Source organism: Convolutriloba macropyga, unplaced genomic scaffold (assembly GCF_964194025.1).
Source record: "Convolutriloba macropyga unplaced genomic scaffold, txConMacr16.3 SCAFFOLD_4384, whole genome shotgun sequence".
Lineage (NCBI taxonomy): Eukaryota > Metazoa > Xenacoelomorpha > Acoela > Convolutidae > Convolutriloba > Convolutriloba macropyga.
The window spans coordinates 1-21,967 of NW_027449813.1; the positions used below are offsets into that span (position 1 = coordinate 1).

Here is a 21,967-nt window from a genome sequence, read left to right on the forward strand (position 1 = left end):
GATCCGCTGACAAGTTTATTCTTTTTTTAAAAGCGTGGGATTTTTGTCGGTACATCAATTTTATTTAACTCGTTCAATTATTAAACAGATTTTTAAAAAAGGTAATTTTTCATCGCAACACTATCTATGCACAGAGAAAATCTGAATACAGTTTATAGATAAAGTTTCAAAAAGAAATTGTAGACAATTCCTGACTTTCAGCCATGACTGAATTGGATAAATTCTTTCGTCTAAACGGGACCCTGAAAATTTTCGAAATTCTGAACCAAATCATCTCTAACTCTGAGACTTCTTTTGAGCTGATACTGAGCGATGTAATAATTACTGGGGCAGTTTTGGCCGGGAGAAAACACAATATTCCGGTTGTGACTCAACACATGGGTGCTTTAATGCCAACTGCTGGAAATTATCCCTCGAGATGTCAAAGAGCTGTTGAGATTGCAGTTGAAAATCCGGAGGTATCTTGAACTGTGTATAAGTATGTCCCCTCCCAGGGGGAAATAAACGAATGGTCACCTCATTGCTGTACGAATACCATTATGGGGAATATATTTTCTAGGGGGAATTTTGTTATTGGGGATATAACCATAAAATTTATAGTCAAAATTGGAATAATTCGGATCTATTCTGTTTTGGCCCCCCAGTTTAGTGGGCTTAAATCTTTTACCCCCCCCCCCCCCCAGGCGCACGTGTTATTTTTTACATAGTAACATGCTATATAACAACATATAATTTGTAACTGGGGGCGTAAAAGACAACATATAAATTGTAACTGGGGGCGAATCCAATATTTCTATGGCAGTTAGAGAAATTTGTCTTTTGTATGACCCGGAGTTCCAAAACAGGATACCTCAGTCATTGTTGCGGTAAACAACCTTTTGACCTTCATATTTCGAGAGCTTCAAAACTTCAATTCTAGATGACTTCTCCAACAAATGCAACAATAAATTACCACGTGATTTGAACTAAGAAATCATAATTTTATCTGATTTTATCACAAACACTTGTTTCCTTTCGAGCTTGAGTACTTCTTAAGCATAAAGCATATAAGTCTTTAAAGCGTTTAAAGCAAGTCTAATCAACAAAAATAGGTGTTGCGACGCAACATTCAATGGTCAGCCGAAAAATAGGTTAAGGATAAAATAGTCAAAGCATTAAGCATCCAAAGCATTAACTCTCTCAAGAATATGTTGATAACCTAAAAAGGGAAAACTTAAAGGGAAATTGAAAAGCGGACCCCCCACTAGATACCACCATCCCCCCACATGTTATTCAAGTTGATTAACTTGTATAACTAGGTTGATGAAGCCAACCAAGGGACCTGGTAGAGGATATCCAGTGGGGTAACTGTATACTCAAGATTCTGCATATTTTTTTGAAAAACTTCAGGGGAAGTCAATCTCTCTCTCTTTCTCTCTCTCTCTCTCTCTCTCTCTCTCTCTCTCTCGTTCTCATCGAGAACTCTGTTTTTGTTAGCTTACTTTGCCCCCTGAAGTACAAAGACTAAGTTCGCGCGTTAAAATTGGCCGCACTTTTGCTGGGGGGATACAACCCCATATTTACAACTTTTACGCTGTTTTAACTTGTTTTCTGAGCTTTTAGCCACAAAAGATTTACAGCAACAGATAAAGACAAAGAATACAGCCAAAGAATACAACTAAAGAACTGCAACAGTACCAAAGCAAAGAATAGTGAGACAACAGCATATCAGAAACATGCCGGAAAATCTAGAACTTTTTCGAAAGTTGCGTAGAGCTCACAGAGGAGTTGCAACAAAACTCTACAATGAAGCAGACGGCATAATGAACAAACCGTTCACACTTCTCAATGAAGACGACCTTATCCAACTGCAGCAGATAGTTGAATTATGGAAGAAGAAGCAAGCCTTCCTATCTGAGCAGAAACAAAAGATTCAGTCTATTTTTGATTATTCCAACAACTTGGACGATAAAACTGTTGAAACAGAGGAGTATGATGACAAAATATGCCAAAACATCGACAATGTTTTTCGGTTTGTTCAGCGAAATACAAGACACTCGTCACAAGAGAGATCATTTGCAGCCGGAAGCACCATGATTTCGCGCAATATGCAGAACATCAATCTGCCGAAGCTCGACTTGCCCAGTTTTTCCGGAAACTGCCTGGACTGGATCTCGTTTTTCAATCGCTTCAATGGAGCAGTAATAGATAATGGTCAGTTGACAAACAGTTTGAGATTACAGTACCTGAAGTCAGCAGTGAAATTAGAAGCTTCGAAGATGTTAACTTCAATCACAGTCACCGACGACAACTTCGATTCTGCAATGGAAATTTCGCACAACCGATACGACAACATAAAGATTGATACTGTGAGCCCACATCCATGGAATTGTCTCCTACTGACCAGTTTCAAATGAAAACACGCGTGAATTACGAAAACTTGTCGACACGATGGAGGAGCACAGACTTTCTCTTCGAAACATGGGACAACCAGTTGAGCATCAGGACCCCTTTTTTCTTTACTCTATTACAGAAAAACTGCCCACCGAAACACGAAAGTTCGGGGAACTTTCTTCAAAGGAGAAAAAACTACAGACCTATCAGGAACTAAAGACTTTCCTGCAGGAACGTGTTCAAGCCTCGGAGTCAGCGGCACCAAGCAAAAGTTCATCAAATACCGAAAAATGATCAAATTCGCAACAAAATCAAGCACAGAGACAACTTCACACTAATGTCACGACAGCAATGCGAATGTTGTGAAGAGGAACACAGAATTTTCAAATGTGGGAAGTTCGAAGGTTTAGGCGTCAAGGAGCGAGCCCAGCTGAACAAAACCAAAGGACTTTGTTTCAATTGTCTACGACCAGAACAACGAGCAGAGAACTGCGAAGGTTCTTCATGCCGCCAATGTGGACAAAAGCATCACACTTTGTTGCATCGACAAGATGCGCATCAAGTCAACAGTCAATTGAAAAAATTGTTTGGAAACAGCCGCAAGGCCAAAGTCGGGGAACAGGAAAAAGCTACATCTGGAGCGTCAAGCAGTAATGCAGAACAAATAACTATCGATCAAAAGATAACAGCAGCCCTCACCCATGAAGACAAGACTCAAGAAATTTTTCTCCAGACAGCAATTGTTGCTGTTAATGTCCAAGGAGAAATAGTATATCTGTGAGCAATTCTGGACTCTGCATCTCAGAATAATCTTGTAACTGAAGCTGCAGTACAAAGACTTCAGCTAAAGAGAAAGAGAAAAAATACTCGTGTTTTTGATCTTCGAGGAAATGAACTCTCAACTAATCGGGGATTTGTAGCCCTTTGCCTTCAACCAAAAAAAACAAAGCACCATTATCATTGACGCGTCAGTTTTATCGAAAATGACAAACGATTTGCCTTCTCGGTACAGCAACACAGACAATTGGGAGACAGTAAAGGAATTACAGTTGGCTGATCCCAATTTTAACAAGCCCGCCCAAATTGATCTAATCATTGGAGCTGGACACTACTAGGACTTGATGGTTGGGAACAACCGACTGAAAGAAGCAAACATCCCCGTTACTTATCGACTCTCAGTATTCGGTTGGTTAGTAATTGGACGCTAAAACGTGCAAACTTCCAATTCTTCCAGTATGCAAACCTACTTTGTGTCATCATTTGAAGACAGTTTACACCGTTTTTGGGAAATCGAGGAAGTGCCTGCAACTAAGCATCTGACCGACGAAGAGAGAAGATGTGAAGAACACTTCAAGTCAACCACATGAAGAAGCCCTGAAGAAAGGTTCATTGTAAAACTGCCTGTTAGGAAAGAAATTGGAGAACTGGGGGGTTCACATCAGCACGCAAGACAACGACTTAGAAGTCTCCTTTATAGACATCAAAAACAGCCTGATCTGTACAGGTGATACAACGATTTCATCAATGAGTTCATTAAACTAGGACACATGGAAGAAGTACCCGCAAAGGAGACGTTACTGCCCACAGAGAAAAGTTGTTATCTAAGCCATCACTGTGTGTTCAAAGACTCAAGTACAACTACGAAGCTGCGTGCAGTCTTTGATGGTTCAGCGGAAACTACCAGGGGAATTTCTTTGAACGATAGACTGATGGTGGGGCCCAAGATCCAGAAAGACCTATTCAGCATCCTGATCCATTTCCGTATGTATCCTGTAGCCCTTTCAGCAGACATTGCAAAATTGTACAGACAGGTGCAATTGGACGCCGATGATAAAGGCAATCATCGACTACTTTGGAAGGAACCAAACTCAACAGATATAGAGACATTTAGGATGACACTTGTCACATACGAAATAGCATCATTTGCGTTCCATACTATTCGTCCAGCTATGTACAGCTAGGAATCATGACAGACATGTACGTCGACGACTTGTTGACAGGAGCAGCCGATCTGGAAAGTGCAATGAATTAATCATAGCAGTTCTTTCGAAGGCAGGGTTTGAGATTTGCAAATGGACTTCAAGTAATCCAGAACTTGTTGAAAAATTACCTGCAAACTTTTGGAAGACTACCGACGAGATGACAATTAAAAGCGACGATTACAGTATAAAAAACTAAGGCGTCAAGTGGAACACAAATCCAGACCACTTCAGTTTAATAGCAAAACTGGCCAAAAACCCACCCTCTACAAAACGCGAAATGCTGTCGGAAGTCACCCGGCTCTTTGATCCTTTGGGATGGCTTTCACCTACAACAATTCAGTTAAAGTCGTTTGTACAACTGCTTTGGATGGACCAACTTAGATGGGACAAAACTTTGTCGAAAAGTCTTCAGCAACAGTACAGCCTACTCAGAGTTCAACTGAGGGAATTGGAAAATATTACACTGCCCAGAAAGGTAATTTTATACTCAGCAACATCATCGGATATTGAACTTCACGTCTTCTGTGATGCATCAACTACAGCCTACGCCACAGTTGTGTATATGCAGCAATCTGTAGACGGCTCGGTTCACACAAGGATGTTGACAGCAAAGACCAGAGTTGCACCAATGAGGAGCTTTTGCGTTACCCAGTTGGAACTTTGTGCAGCACTTCTTGGAGCAAATTTGGTGGAAGCGGTAACATCATCCTCGAGCGATCAACGTTTCCCGACATCAAAATTTTACGCTTGGATAGATTCAACGGTAACACTTGCTTGGCATCAAGACTTTCCAAGAAAGTGAAAGACATTCGTTGCCAACCTTGTTGCAAAAATTCAGAACGTCATTCCATCCAGCAATTGGAACTTCGAGCCGACGGAGGAGAATCCTGCTGAGTGCGCATCACGAGGGATCTCAGCCGCAAACCTAGCCAAACACAGCCTTTGGTGGAACGGACCCCACTGGCTAGAAAAAAAGCGAAGATTATTGGCAAAGGCCCAATCAGTTGAGGAACATCAGCCCGCAGTAAACGATGAAGTGCAAAGAGAAACACTGAAGCAAATGACAATGGTTGTCACTCAGGAGAACAACTCAATAGTTCAGCTACTTGATCAAATATCTTCGTTTGGAAAACCGGCTGGAATTTTTTGTTATGTAAAGAAATTCATTCAGAAGGCTAAACAACAAAGCCAGAAGACCTTTGCCAGCATAACAGATCCAACACAATCCGATACCAAATGCTACTCACAGAAGAGGAACCTATCATCAAACCTATGTCAACAGAAAATGTCGGAAGCAGGCGACAGCATCTCGATTTCAATCACTTCGACAACTCAGCTCTTCAGATCTTTATCAGTGACGGATTGCCATATACAGTCTTGTTCAAAAATTTTACTTGCAAGAGTTTGATGCCATTGTTAGTCAATCATCTTCATCAATGATAGAAGGGAAAGGTAACGACAATTCGAACAATGCGTATTGACATTAACACATTGGTAAAATTGAGGTAGGTATTTTTGCTGATGTTGAGGTGGGTAAGGTTGACGTTGGTAACGTTAAGGTAGGTAAGGTTGGTCAAGGTAAGGTAGGTAAGGTTAAGGTAGGTGAGCTTGGTACAGCTCAATTAGGTAACTTAGATAAACGAACAAGTTTCAACGAATTGGAGCCACAGGTAGGTACAAGTGAAAAAGTATTGATCAACAGTACAACAAAACAAAGAATAAAGCTCTTGCCAAAAAGGGGACGATTTTTCAAACTTTCTCCCTTCTACGACCCAGACAATCAAGTTGCTCGCGTGAGCGGACGACTAGCAAATTTGCCATACAACATTGACAAGATGTTTCCTATCCTGATTCCCGAAGATTCGCCAATCACAGTGCTTCTGATTCGGGAAGCTCATGCAAGGAACTTACATGGAGGCCCACCGTTGACATTGTTTTATCTTCGACAAACAATTTGGATACCCGGAGGACTATCAGCTGTTAAAAAAATTATTTACAATTGCAAGCCCTGCATTCGCCACGACGCCAGGATTCTTCAGCCACGAATGGGAGATCTGCTAACAGAGCAAGTTGTTTCATCGTTTGCTTTTACCCAAACTGGTTTGGTTTACTCTGGACCTTTCAGCACAACAGAAAGCAGCGGAAGATTGCAGAAGACGTATGTTGTCCTTTTTGTATGTTTCAGCACAAAGGCCGTTCATATGGAAACAGTGACAACGTTGACTAAAGATGACTGTCTGGACGCCATAAAACGTTTTACAGCACGACGTGGACTGCCCAAAAACAACTCAACGACTTTCATTGGAACTCGGGGAGAAATTGAGTTTCGGAAATTTTTGACGGATAGAGAATTCAAGGAACTGGTAGATGCTTTCACTTAAGGACAGCAGATAAACTGGTTGACAATTCTTCCAAGGACGCCTCACTTCGGAGGTCTCTGGGAAGCCGCAAAAAAATCCATGAGGAGACATTTTTACAGGATTGTAGGGACAACAAAGAAGTCTTTTGGGAATTTCACAACCTTGACAACTCAAATTGAGGCCATCCTCAGTTCTCGCCCGCTGACTGCTCCCTCTAGCGATGCCGATGACCCTTCATCACTAACACCCGCTTATTTTCTTATTGGACGCCCACTAACAGGTTTGCCGGAGCTATCTCAAGAAGACAACCGGACACAAAACAGAATGTTCAAAAGCATCAACAACATTGTCAGACAATTTTGGAAAAAGTGGTCCATGGACTACTTGACAACGCTTTAACATAGACCAAAATGGCAGGATAACAAGCAACAGTACTCCGTCAATGACATTTTTATCATCAATGAAGACAACACGCCTCCAATGCTATAGCCACAGGCAAGGATTACAAAATATTCGACGGAAATGACAAGATAGTACGATTAGTCCAAGTTAGAACTCAAACAAGACTCTACATACGACTAGTAAGCCGACTTGTTCCATTGGAGAAGTAAAAACCAGAATCTCGGTTAGCCAAATGGAAGAGAGCAGATGGCTCAATGGATGATGATATGACCACGAGGATGATGATGACAATAACGACAAAGACGACGATGATGACTACGACGACGAAGACGACAACAAGGCAAACAACAATCAATTTCACAAAACAATTTCCTCGTCAAAAATATTCTTTGAAGTGTCTTGCGTCAAAAGGTCTCAAGTGACTTCAATATTACTTTTCAATTGAACTCGTTCAAGGAGGCCGGGTAATGTTGCGGTAAACAACTTTTTGACCTTCATATTTCAAAACTTCAATTCTAGATAACTTCATCAGCAAATGCAACAATAAATTACCACGTGATTTGAACTAAGAAATCATAATTTCATCTGATTTTACCACAAACACTTGTTTCCTTTCGAGCTTGATTTCATCTTGAGCATAAAGCATTTAAATCTTTAAAGCGTTTAAAGTAAGTCTAATCAACAAAAATAAGTGTTGCGACGCAACAGTCATGAATCATTAAAATTTCATTGTGTAATTTTTTTTCCAAGAGTTCTCATCACGGCACCTTTTACCAAGATCATATTTTTATTCAGAACAATTCGCTGCTATCTGACTGCCTAATAGGATTTATTAACGAGTCATTCTCTGCGAAGACTGATTTATAAACGTTCGTTTCTCTGCGAGGACTAATTTATTAACGAATCATTCTCTGTGAAGACTGATTTATAAAGGTGTCCTTGTCTGCGAAGACTGATTTATTAACGAGTCATTCTCTGCGAAGACTGATTTATGAACATGCCTTTCTCTGCGAAGATTGAGTTATAAACGTGCACTTATTTAAGCGTAGGTTGAATCATTTCCCGCCGAAATTAATTTTTAACCTCTACTTACAAAACTCGATATTTATAAATCAGAATTCAGCAAAAACACGCTTTTTAAACATGTATGCACCAGAAAAAAACCAATAAATTGCAAGTTTCAGTTCCATAAATTCGAATATGTCAAGTTTGTCATTCAAGTTTGTCATTCAATTTTGTCATTCTGAAATTGTGTCACAGAAATGTGTCACTGAAATGGAGGTCGTTCGTCCCAAAAAGATGTTTGCATTGAGTTCGTTAATAAAAGAGGGTAAGTTGTTGGAGCGCTCGTCGCTTGTTGTCGAACTGGTGCTTGGTGCTAGCGGCCTTGAATCCGTCAGTCGAGATGGCTCCAAGCAACACGTCAATAATCATCCTTCGCAGAGAGCAACACGTTAATAAATCACCCTTCGCAGAGAGCAACACGTTAATAAATCATTCTTCGCATAGACCAACACTTTAATGAATCATTCTTTGCTGACAAAGACAAATTGAAAATCAATATACGCAGCGTGTGTTCAGTCTGCCATTCTGCTACACAGAAGGATCGTCTAATTTACACTTGAAGCACAATTATTCGGAACTGCGAACAATTGATTTTTGCTGATTCAGTGCTGAAAGGCTCTGAGGTGACACTCCGGGAAGCAATAAATCAGCTAAAAATTTGCCCGGATCAAACTAACATAATAAATCAGCGCTGAATCATAGTATTTCTCAGTCTGTATTTGTACTATGATCATGTGATCATGTCAGTTTTTACTATGAAAAGTGTAAATTCAGTAAAAAAAAGAAGTCTGTTAAGTGAAAAACAGCATTCAATCCTTATACTTAGTTTAAACTGTTCAGAATTGTGTAATGATCCTGGATCATAGTAACATGGTAAATCTGCGCTTAATCATAGTATTTCTCTGTCTGTATTTTTACTAGCATGCTTTACATGCTTTCTTGGATTAGATTTCTTTGTTCTTCAAATGTCCTTTGTTCCCAGAAGCAGTTTTCGCAATATAGCGCTTATGTGGGAATAAGCTCAGAAGTTAGAAACTAATACGGTTGATGCTATCAATTTTTTGTGACATGTATTAAAATATTGTTCGATTTACCTATTCGTATAACGAACAATTACCGCAGAAGTGCATGAAAATTTAGCACAATTAAGATTTTGAAAGCGAATCCAAATCTGGTCACACTAAATTGCAATGAAACAAACAACAAAAAGACATACAATAAATCACTAACGTGCACATTTTAAAATGTCGAGAATCTGCAGTACCAGAAGTAAAAATGCCAGAAGTCGCTACTTAGCCAAAAATTGACTTCCGTTGTCTTTCGTCATTTTAAAATGTGCGTTTTTCGTGTTTTAAGTAATTGTTACGTGACTCTACAAAAGTCACTTCAAAATTCTGACTTATTATCTTCAGCCGCTTTGCCGTTCTCGATAAAAGCCAGAACCAGAAGTTCTCAGTGACTTCAAGCAGTGTCACGTAACAATTACTTAAAAGACGAAAATCGCACATTTTAAAATGACGAGAGACAACGGATGTCAACTTCTGGTTAAGTAGCAACTTCTGGCGTTTTTACTTCTGGTACTGCAGACTCTCGCCATTTTAAAATGTGCATGGGAGTGTTTTAAGGACCTGACCAGTTCAAAACATTCGGATGTACCAACTCTTTATTGTTTTTGTGTCATTTGTCTTCACTATAGCCCGCCCGCATTTTTTCTACAACTATACTCTAAAAATACTCTGATTTTTGTTGGTGTTTCATAGCATTAAACGAACAAAGTTTATGCACAAAAAACTGGTTTTTCATGGCATTAACCCACATTTAACCCCCATTTTAAAATTGAATTTCGGTCGTGATAATTTTTTTGGTTGTGATAGTTTCATATCAAGTCTCATGGGCCGCTGAGGCATTGCTATGGCCGGCGAGGCATAGCCAAACGCGCTAAATGCGCAGCTCTTTAATAGTAAAGTGGTTTTTTTTCCGTGGGGGTTTATTTCCTTGGGGGTTTATTTCCTATATAAAATGAAGTGTGTTTTTTTTCCGTGGGGTTTCTTTCCGTAACCTGTAAGTGTCGCATCGCGTATGTTCAACCCAATTGCCAGAACCAGAACCCAATGGCATTAACCCACATTTAACCCCCATTTTAAAATTGAATTTCGGTCGTGATAATTTTTTTGGTTGTGATAGTTTCATATCAAGTCTCATGGGCCGCTGAGGCATTGCTATGGCCGGCGAGGCATAGCCAAACGCGCTAAATGCGCAGCTCTTTAATAGTAAAGTGGTTTTTTTTCCGTGGGGGTTTATTTCCTTGGGGGTTTATTTCCTATATAAAATGAAGTGTGTTTTTTTTCCGTGGAGTTTCTTTCCGTAACCTGTAAGTGTCGCATCGCGTATGTTCAACCCAATTCGGCGCTGAACATCAATTCTCTTTCATAATTAATAAAACTGACTAGTAAAACATATTTTTATATTATTTTGCTGTTTGCCAATTACTTTGTTCGTGAAGCAACTGCGTCATTCTTTTTATGTTCGTGTTTTAATCACTTGAAGTTATATATTACGGAGAAATCAATAGTGCGATTTGGAAAGAACTCAGAAGACCTAAAAATGATTAAAAAATAATTAAGAAAACTAACATAATAAATAAAAAACAAAATAGCAACAAAAAATGAAACAGTTGCTTCCAAATGAAAAACTTCCAGGCATGGATCTTTTTCCGCTAGCCCCCCCTTCCCCAAAACGCGCACGTTTTAAAATGACGAAAGACAACGGAAGTCAACTTCTGGCTAAGTAGCAACTTCTGGCCTTTTAACTTCTGGCACTGCAGACTTTTGGCATTTTAAAATGTGCTCGCGAGTGTTTTAAGTATGGTTACGTGACTCTGCAGAAGTCACTTCAAAATTATGACATTATATCTCGAACCGCTTCGCGGTTCTCGATAAACGCCAGAAATTCTCAGTGACTTCCAGCAGAGTCACGTAACCATTACATAGGGTGTTCATGTTTTGTACTTTGCAGGAGCGACCTTCATTTTTGACATTAGCTGAGAACGCAATGCTGCAAACGATGTACGAAAGATGTGTATCTACGAAGATGTTTGGCACTTTGAGAGACATTCACAAACAGGAAGGGTGGGAGGAACTAACCTATGACCATGGCCGGTTCCCATTCTGTTATATGCACAGGCATTCCATCATTCTCAGTCACGGGTCTCCGCCTCTAACCATGCCCACAGACCAACACTACCAAAATGTTTACTCTATAGGTCAGTTTTGAAGTCATATTATCCTGGGAGTCAGTTCTTATTAATCATACCAAGATCATATCCGTGGTTATATACATACGCTATTTCTTCATACAATCCTTGTTAATTGCTCTTGAACGAAGTTCATAGCAATTATTGTAAACGTGTGTCTTTTTTATGCAAATTTTTCGCTGGAGAATTTTGCGCTTTTATTCTAGAACATTCTTTGACTTCTCAAGTGACTTTTTCACGCTTTCGTTCTTCAATTTTGAGTGATCTCTATTGCCCTGAAGTAAAGCTAATATAAAACCGGTTGCAGAACAGGAGCGAATTATGTGATCTGTAGCCCAGAGGTTAGAGGTTGTGGCTGTGAATCGCGAGGTCAGTGGTTCAGGTCCCGGGGGGGGGGGGGGAATTTTTGCACCCATAAAGAAAAATTGATCTAGGCTACAGCCCCTGAATTAAATTGCCTCGCCTGTCGTTCAAGAGCAATTCTTCCGACATTTGTCAGTTTATGTTATAATTGTGTGATTAGCAAGGAATCGGCTATGATTCTGTGTGATTACCGGGACATCATATATGATACTAGTACGATAACCAGGATATCATCAAAGGATAAGTGTATCATTTCGGGCTGATTGGAATGGTTCTGCATGTTGGCATGATGAATGAAGCTATTATGTTGCAAAAACTGTAATGAGTTGTATCTAAGTACCCAAAATTGTAAATTTTTCAAATGTTTTCAACAGCGCTATTGTTTTTATTGTTTTTACTACTTGAAGATTAGTTATCGTGATCTTCGGATTTTCAGGCTAGTAGAAGAGTAATGGAGGGTTTTTAATTTTGAAAACAATTGAATATCCTGGAAACGGGATGTAAAAGTCAATGCAGTTCGCCAAAACAAAGGTTAAGGTAAACTTTCAAAAACATAAGTCAAACAAAAGTTCAATTGACAATTCGTGGAGAAGTGAAGAACTTCAAATACTTTTTGAGCTGCGTAAATTAGTTTAAATCAAACTTAATGGCACAATATCTTTTTTGAATTTCATAGTATAAATAAGCAAACAGTTCACTTAGGTAACTACTTGGCTGCCATTTAGGACGGACCGATTCCTGAGTCTTTCGATATTGTTTTGAGAGCGGATGTTGATTCAGTTGATTTGAAACAAATAATTCCCCACTCGAAAAACAAATACTCATCTCAAGATGTTTAACAGAATAAAAAAACAGAGAGAGAGAAAAAAACAGAGAGAGGGAGAAAAGCACACAGAAAAAAAGAGAGAGAGAGAGAGAGAGAGAGTGAGAGAGAGAGAAAGAGATAAAGAGAAAGAGAAAGAGAGAAAGAGAAAGAGAAAGTGTGTATGTGTGTGTGTGTGAGAGAGCATCTTTAGAAACGCATTTTTAAAATACATTTGAGCCAATAAAAGCAGAGCAAGATGGCTCAGATAACAATTGCTATGACAATTATTTTAAAAGAAAAATTTTCAAGAATTTCACATCTTAAATGTTTTGAAATGCAATTTCCCTCCCGATTCTTTTCTGTACGCACAAACCAATCGTTGCTCTTTGGTTTTGCATCAATGATTTCGCAAAATACCGGAATTTTGAGAAAAAACAGGTTTCCCACTTTCCACATTTAGCAGAAATTTTCTTAAGCATCATGACACTTTTCAATTAAAACACAACATAAGACAACTCGTTCAATTTGTAAGGTTTCATTGTTGAAAAATTATTCTAACACAAAGTTCGTTCTCAGAAAACCGTTTGTTCTCCATATTCTCTGATATAATTTCTGAAAAAATGATAGTCTGCCGCTTCTTTTCTAGCTCAATTTTTTGTTTTGAACGGTTTTTTCTGGACTTTGATGAAAAAAAGTCCCAGTTCACACTCTGCGTTTTTTGTGCGAGGAAATATAATTCGAATGTTAATTAATTCTGAGTTATTTTCTCATTTTTAATTGTTTGTCTTTATTTGATCTATAATGTCAGCAGAAAAACAGTGTTGAGCAATTTAGTTTGAGTTTTTTGAGTTTTTTGAGTTTTTTGAGTTTTTTTTTGTAACCTTATTTTGAGTTTTTTTACACTGATCTTAGTCGAATAGTTCCGGCAAAGTTATTTGTTTCATTAGTACAGCTCTTGATTATTGACAAAAGTTTAAACTAATTTGGTAAACTGTAGATCTGAATGTTTGTGCTTTGTTAGTATAAAAAGACCAATTTAAAATACTCAAAAGATTTATGGATGAAGTAAGTATAATTTAAAAAAACTTCAATGATTAAATTGCTTTTTGTTCAAATTTCTCCAACTTCTCAAACTGCTAAATAGGAAATTGTTTTTCTGTTCATTTTGTATCCTCATTTTGTATTTCAAAAGTTCGTGACCTCAATGGGTGTATTTTTTTGTATGGTATAACTACGGTTAGCACTTCCATTTTTCATCGAAAATTGTACTGTCTCAGGTGACCACACTAAAACTATCATGAAAACCATATTCAGGTCCTATATTGTGTCATGGAAAACCAGACAAGAATGTACATGATCATACCTATGTTTCGATTGTGCCTGAGAATTCCTGAATATAATTTTTCTGGCTATATTTGGCATCAACAATATCTGTCAAAGATGCGGGGAAAATCGCGATAGTCTTTTCTTGTTATCTTTGTCTAAATCTATGGACATTTTGCAATTGCACACAAAAGCCACGGACAAAACTTGGCAACCATGTCTATATCAAGCAAGCAATAATATTGAATATTAAGTTTAACTGCCACGAAGATCAACGCTGTAGTTCTATGGTTGTTTTCCTTAACTTTAAAACTAGATTCAATGTGAAAATGGTAGTGCTTTTCACCCTTGATTTTTTCCTGGCAGAGGAAGGGGGCCGCCAAAGAGATTTTGTATCCTTAATCCTCGCTTCAATGACAATCTTCTAGATGTCTGATGAGCTACAGATTTTGTAATCTTGCACTGAATGCAGGCTGCTTTGTTCCTGCTGTTGCCGAGATCTGTACTGCGCGCAATTTTGCAACAAACAGGTTCAAATACTACATTGAAGAGAGAATTTTTTTTCGCATAGTGCTCCGACCAACGGTGTCTTCCAAGTGAAAGTGTTTTGAGCAACGAAAAAGAACCTCGAACGATATAAACAACGTTGTATTAGTGGTTAATTGGATTGATTGTTAGAACTCTTTTTCGTCGTTTTACTTTACCTGTATAGATGGATCTTCTTTTATGGTTTCATCATCAATAACTTCACAAAGTACTAGAACTTTGAGAAAATTTAAGCTGAAAAAATTAAGTTTGCATTTTCTTCACATTTGACTATGAATATTTCTTCAGCATGATGACGTTTTTTACAACTATCTGAGACAGCTCATGAATGTTATGTTTCATTGCAGAACAATTATTCGAACAGAAAATTTGTTCTGAAAAATTTGTTTGGTTTCCAAATTTTCCGAAGTTTTTGGTCCCTCCTCTGTAAATTTATAGTGTTTCCTTATAGTGAACCCTAAAATAACCAAAGCAGGTTTGGTCATATAACTCCAAGTTTTGTCTCTAGAATTCACAACTCTAGAGCATCTGAGACCAGTATGGCCTAAATATGATCTTCATTGTTTCTCTATTCTTACTATTAGGTTTTGTGTCGGATGCCACCACAAACCAACCCCTGGGGACAAAGCTCTCTGCTTTTTTGGAAACAACGGGTGAAGAACCTGTCATATTTATCAGCCTGGGATCAGTCGACCTCACTCAAGAGAAGGAAATGAATAATATTTTCAATCATCTTAGACTTCAGACTAAATATTACTTTGTCTGGTCAATGACTGAATCCTTAATGAAGGATCTCAGAATTGAGAATGGATGTTAGTAGACTATTTCTTAACATCAAACATACTTTTTAACAAATTTTTGATAATGATCATGTTGTCACGAAACTTATTGACTATTATATAATCATTTGCTGAACACAGCTTTGGGGGACACAAAATAGGTATCTCTGTGACATTGTTTTGCAGAACGGAAGGCAAGGTGTAAAGATCAAAATCTCCTAAAAGCAGGAAATCAATACCCGGGTCAAGATTTGGCGGTGAATTGTCGTAAGAAATTCAGTGCAATGCCGCAAAAAAAATTTTACCGCCTACTTCTTACATCTTTTTGCGGTGAATTATTTATTTTCACCGCTTTCTCGGTATTCTTACAAAAAGGTACTTCCATGCACGGGTTCGAACCACTTTCCTTCTGCACGTCCTGAACTTCTTATTCCACTGCGCCAACAGTCAAGTACTGCATTTATATTTCTTGTGAAATTAAATCAGATTCAGTAAACGTTGAAAAACAAATGCGTTCAATTTTCGTAAGAAATGCGGTGAATTTCGAAATGAGTTTTGTAAGATATGCAGTGAATTATTTTTTTTACCGCGCTCACCGCATTCAACGCATTTCTTGCATTATTTGCCACAAAAGTTGATGCGGTAAATTTTTGCAAGAAATGCGGCGAAATATTTTTTCACCGCATTCACCGCACTCGTCGCATTTCTTACAAAAATCCACCCAAAGACCTCGACCTGGGCAGACACATATTCTAACACATTAATTTCTTATTGGGGTGGCTGAAATCAGATTACAGAACAATTGAGGCGAAATGAAATATGTAGTTCAGACCCGTACACTTGATTTGCTCTGAAGTCACAGTGTGCCTTCTCCAAAAACCAGTCGGCAAATCAAAACTCCTCGTTACCCCACCCAGATTCAGGTGCCAGACGGAAATAACCTCTGATCAGACCCAAATCCAACACACACGTTGTGTTTCCAGACCAAAATTACAGGGTCTGGGAATTGTTTCGCGCGCCCAAAAGTATGATCAGAAGTAACTTCGGTCTGATCAGTGGTCACTTCTGGATTGTATTGATCTGATCAGATGTCATTTCCGTCTGGATTGGTCCAATCAGAGGCGGATTCAAGCGCACATTGGTCTGATCAGAGAAGATTTTGAGCGCAATTGGATCTGATCAGACACCATTTCGAGCAGATTTTCTTCTTTCAATTTGTTGTTTGTCATACAGAGTGATGTTTGTTCTTCCAGGAGGCAACAAAAAAGCAGCATTGGGATCAGAGAGACATCTAGAAATTGATGGCTCTGATCGGAACCAAAAGAGTCCAGCTGATACCAAATGCCGGTCCCCTTATGAGGAAATTTTGATTAAGTGTAGTCCACAACGTTTCTTATGGAAAGCTGTCTTAGTTCATCTTTTGAGTCAAAAATGTGCCCTTATGGTATAGTGAATAATTTTTATCAGCCATTGGGTTTTCTTTTTGTTAGCAAATATTTTAGAACTGACTTTTCCATAGATGCAAACCATTCAACGACCAGACTATTTGGGGCGCACAATAGTCTGATCAAGAGTGACTTTTGAATGCACAATAGTCTAAACAAAAGTTATTTTGAGCGCTGAATCGTCTGGACAATGGTCTGATTTCGGTCTAATCAGAGGTTTTTTCCGTCTGGCAAGGTCTGATCAGAGAAAACTTTGGCCTGACCGGAGAGCACACGGTGTTTCCAGCAAACTTCAGTCTGATCAGTGGACACTTTGGTCTGCGATGATCTAATCAGAGGTCACTTCCGGATGGCACCTCAACCTGGGCAGTCGAAAACAAAATCGATCCACACTTGGGTCGAATTTGAATTGTAATCGAGCAAAAACGGAAGTCGTTAGCGAACAAAACGCATTGAGAAGTTAACATTTTTTAAACCATTGAAAATGAACTTAAGCGAAAGGGCTTGTGCAACAAGAGAATATTCCCTCATTTATCTCAAACTAGCTAGAAAAGGTTTTTTGGTTGAGAGAAGAAGTTTACGCCAGTATTATTTAATAATTTGAAACCTTTTTCAGACATCGCTTTCCATAGTTTTTTTTTGCAAAATGAGTAATTTAAAATTTTTAACAAAAAAAAACGGCTTTTCATTGAAATCGGCTAAAAATTAGGGCTTACAAAACAAAAACAGCAAGTTAAGCTCAGTTAAGCGAACCGGAAATAACATTTTTATGATGCTAAAGTTTAATATTAGATGGTCTAACAATAATTCGAGTGCTAATAGTCCTTGCCTGCAGTAGATTAATAGTGGAATGAAGCGCCAATGCAACCAAGGGTCTTCGTCGCCAGATTTAATCGAAAAATTCAAAGGAATTGAAGTGAACTTTATATTCAACTTCCTCGTTCAAAAAATAAACTTTTTTCATCGTATCGAGTTTAAAACATTCGTCCAAAACTTAAAGCCTGTCAAATGTGATTATTCGCACTAGCATGGAATGAGACAAACCAACAAAAGATATGATAAAAGTGAACTTACGAACTGAAAATAATTTTCAATTGTAATTATATTCTCTTGGTTTTATTTTTAAAATTTATTGTGTTTTAAAACTAAATTCAGAAAAACGATATAATGAAGTTCTTTTGAATTTTTATCCTTATTGAGACAGAGATCGATCATTTTCCAAATTTTCCGCCAAAATCTAAATATTCCTTCCTTTGCTTCCATTAAAACTAATTTAATAAGAAAAAGTGTATTAATAGGAGGGTTTCTGGGAATACATAAAAGGCAAATACTCAATTGCGTGGGCACCATGGTGATTTGTGGGCACAAGGCTGATCGCAAGAAAACTTTTTGAGAATCGACTGAACTTAGAAATGATTTAAACCTTGATTTCCCCAACCAAGCATGCCTTAAATTAATATTTTCAATCCCCCCCCCAAAGAAAAAGTGTTCTATTTTCTCTGCGGCTCGGAAACACTAGGCTAAAATTTGACTGAATAAATTTAAAAAAACATGAACTCTGTGGTCTAATGTGTGTGCGTGCGTATTTTAGTTTATGAATCGCGTCGACTTTTCTGTGCTGCTAATTTACCACGGCTAACTGTCTTGTTACATCCGAAAGTGAAGTTGTTCATCACCAACTGTGCCAACAACGCAATGCTCGAAGGTGTTCACTCATTCACACCCATGATTACGAGGCCATACTTCGGAAACCAACCAATCAACTCAAACGCTTTGGGCATCCCTTTTCTGAACCCTAACTATAAAAACATTGCAGGACAAGTCCTGACGTACAAATCAAAGAATTTTCATTGACTAAACAGAAAACTAAACCCAGAACGGACTATGAATGGATTGGGAAAACAATTTAGAAAAAAAAATGCGATTCAAAAAATCGAAAAAACAGTGAAAATCAAAGTAAAATTGCCGCATGTGAACAAAAAACCACTAGCGAGAAAGCGAATTTTTGTTCAAACACCGTTTTCTCACTCTACTTTAAAAATAAAGCGAAAAAAAATCACGCCACAAAACCACTCGCTTTTTCGCTCCACTTCCTGTTTCAGCGTGACCAAAATCACCACACCAATTTGACTTCAAAAATCATAAAAATATGTGAACAGATCTTAAAAAAAGACAGCGCCCCAATACAATTCAAATTCTTTGAATTGTAATAAATGTGTTTCTGCGTAATCACAGTGGAGCAGCATTAGGCTTTCAGTCTGCAGTGTATTAACAGTAGCCTGTTTTCAGCTGTCCTTTTTCAATTATTCCCCACATCTCAGACTGTTTTTATTTGGTGAGGATGAATGCTCTCTTTCTGGTGACTATGGCCACTTTTTTTGCGTCTGAGACTTTCACGTGGTACCATTATTGCAGGCAACATTGGTCAGGCTATGGTCAACCTGAAGCTATGGTTAAGTAAGAGCTCATCCTTACACAGACAGCTTCACGGAGGCAGGGGATTGAACTCTCAATCATTGGCGTGTCAATCACACACCTTACCTCTCGGCTATCACGCCACCCTTGGCATATAAATTGACCCCATGTTTAAAATTAATTCTAAAAAAGAAAATAAAATGCGTTAAAAGCACAGAACAATTTATAGCGCAAACAAGCTGATTCTGACATATATTTGGGTTCTGTGGGTTGAAACTCGCTTAAAACAAGTATGGCACTGGTCGAGGTCCCAGACCGACATGAACTCTGATCTGGTTCCAAAACAACCAAAATATACCCATTTTTTGCACTTTTGCTAAGAAAATCATGCTGACTACTTTGCATAAAATATATTTTCCAAGTCTATATCCTAATTTTTTTTCCATTTTCCGAAGTCTGATTTCAAAAGTCAACATAAAAACTGTCAGTGCAATGCCGTAATTAATAAAAACAAGTAAAACTTTGATGAAAAGAAAACGGATGCCTATTAGTGAGAAGCAAGATTGGGAAATTTCTTGAAAAGTTGGTCTACAACGACCTGCAACGCTTAATTGACCAAATGTTGACTGAACCTGGTTACTCTGAGATGGTAGAACGCTTGAACTTTATCAGAGATGAACAAATCAATTTGGGTGGAGCACAGAGGGCCGTTGAAGTGATTGAAGCGGTCCTTTATGGCCATATTGCGGTGAACCGATCAATAGCTGCAGAAAACGTGATCGGATTTCGACCATAAGCCGGATAAACATAACATAGACCAATAACATTTTGAGCCGCTGTCAGCTTTATTATCTCTATATCAGATAGAAGACGAAAGTTAACTAGTGTATATATTTTTTTAAATTTCACCAAATTAAACTTCGAGAGTTTTTGGCACAATGCTCTAGATCAATCAGCGCTACATCAATCAATTTCAGACCCAAAATCTCCTCTGATTAGACGTTCCGGGCCAACATTAATTCGGATCAGAATTTCCGAACCAAAATTACACCTGGTCAAACTTTCCAAGCCGAAATTACATCTGATCAGACTTTCCGGGCTGATAGGGTCTCTGATAGGACTTTCAGACCGAACGAGTTCTGATCACATCTTCTCCAGACCATGGTCTAGACTCAAATTCAGACCATTGCCCAGACCATCATCAGTCTATGATCAGACTTTTCAGAACCAATGAACCTCTGATCAGACTTTCCGGACCGAAATTACCCCTGATTAAACTTTTCAGACCGAAATTACATCTGATCAAACATTTTGGACCGAAACTACATCTGATCAGACTGTTCAGCCTGAGGGGGTTTCTGAAGAGACTTTCCAGACCGACAAAGTTCTGATCAGATCATCTCCAGACCATGGTCCAGACTCAATGTCAGACAATTGCCCAGACAATGATTCGGTCTATGATTACACTTTTCAGGGGCAATGGACCTCTGATCAGACTGAATTCAGACCATATAGAATTCTTGCCTATTATCTGGTGAATTATTGGCAGCATAATCAAAATAGGAATAAAACAATAAATTGTTGCATACAAAAACCAGCTTAACAGCGCAGTATTGAAAACCTTCAATTTTTCATTGCAATGGCCCTCGAGCAAAACGAGCTATGGAATCCTATTAAAAACCTGATAATGTTTAAAAAACGCAAAACAAGCTCTTCGAGTGGAACGAAATGCTGGCAATAAATAATTGTTGAGGAATTTGAAAATTTAAAACGCCCGAAAAAACAGCCAATTTCTTAATTCATAATGAAAATCGAAAATTATTGGATCGACCATCAAATTATTGCACTGAAAGCTTGTTTCATTCTTCAAGAAAATTTTGATCTATTCTGTTTCCCCATATGACCTCCAGGTTGTGTTGTCGTATACCACGTTACTGGAGGAAATCAGCACCACAAGCGTACCACGCGCTGATTTTCTACTAGCAACGAGTTAAATAACAATACATTTTTTTCAACACGAGGGCTTATGGGTAAATAGAGGAGATCTTCAGTTATGAGTTGAAGTCTGCTACCATTTCACCATGGTCTTCTTTAAACGTCAGAAATTGGTTTTTATATTCGGTTTTAGTCAGAGAAAAACGATGAAAGCTATTACGTATTTTCTATCGGTATTGTCGGTATGACCCCCTTTAAACGAAAAAAAATTGATAAACTCGGATTTATACGAGGAAAATCATCGACAAGTTCGGTTTTACAACATAAGAACACGTCACTTTATTCAAATTTTATCACTGATATTAATTAAAACAATCAATCTGTTTGAATTTTTTTCATTTTTTTGTGCGCAAAATTTCATGATCACGCTATCATGTGCTCAAAGTGGTTACAATCAGAGTATCCTAAGCACGAAGCAGCCTCTGATCAGACTCAAGTGTGCTCGAAGCCTTCATGACCAGAAGTTCCTGAGGCGGAAGCCGCATCAGATCAGACTTAAGTGTGCCCGAAGCGGTTATATCAGACCCAAGTGCGCTCGAAACCGCCTATGGTCAGACCCAAATGCGCTTGAACCGGTTATGGTCATACAGTGCGTTCAAATCCGCTTATGATCACACCTTCGGACCAAAGCGACCTCTGTGTGCTCCAGATTATGGTCCAGATTTTAGTGCGCTCAAACAGCCTTCACGAACCTGTCAATTCCCCCTGGAAACCAACGGTTGTGCGCTCGAGTGGGGTCTCGATTTTGGGTCTGGATCTCAACCTAGGTGTAAAATATATATATATATATATATATATATAGATAAACACATAAATAAAATTTATATATACATATAAACATATATTATATATATATATACA

The 21,967-nt window shown here is 38.4% G+C and overlaps 1 protein-coding gene across 1 annotated transcript; it reads left to right on the plus strand.

Moving 5' to 3' along the window:
- The first annotated feature begins 200 nt into the window (after positions 1 to 200).
- LOC142355351 (UDP-glucuronosyltransferase 2A3-like) lies at positions 201 to 20,033 on the plus strand. Its single transcript, XM_075407552.1, has 5 exons — positions 201 to 458; positions 11,198 to 11,444; positions 15,057 to 15,284; positions 18,288 to 18,473; positions 19,663 to 20,033. The coding sequence occupies exons 1-5, from the start codon at positions 204 to 206 to the stop codon at positions 19,905 to 19,907; spliced, it is 1,161 nt and encodes a 386-aa protein (XP_075263667.1). The 5' UTR covers positions 201 to 203; the 3' UTR covers positions 19,908 to 20,033.
- The last annotated feature ends 1,934 nt before the right edge of the window (positions 20,034 to 21,967 follow it).

Excerpts from the sequence above, each read along its gene's own strand:
- LOC142355351 (XM_075407552.1), top strand. The coding sequence starts at position 204 with ATGACTGAATTGGATAAATTCTTTCGTCTAAACGGGACCCTGAAAATT. Across the intron at positions 11,445-15,056 it reads CCAAAATGTTTACTCTATAG|GTTTTGTGTCGGATGCCACC; the intron begins GTCAGTTTTGAA and ends TCTTACTATTAG. Across the intron at positions 15,285-18,287 it reads TCTCAGAATTGAGAATGGAT|TTTATGAATCGCGTCGACTT; the intron begins GTTAGTAGACTA and ends TGCGTATTTTAG.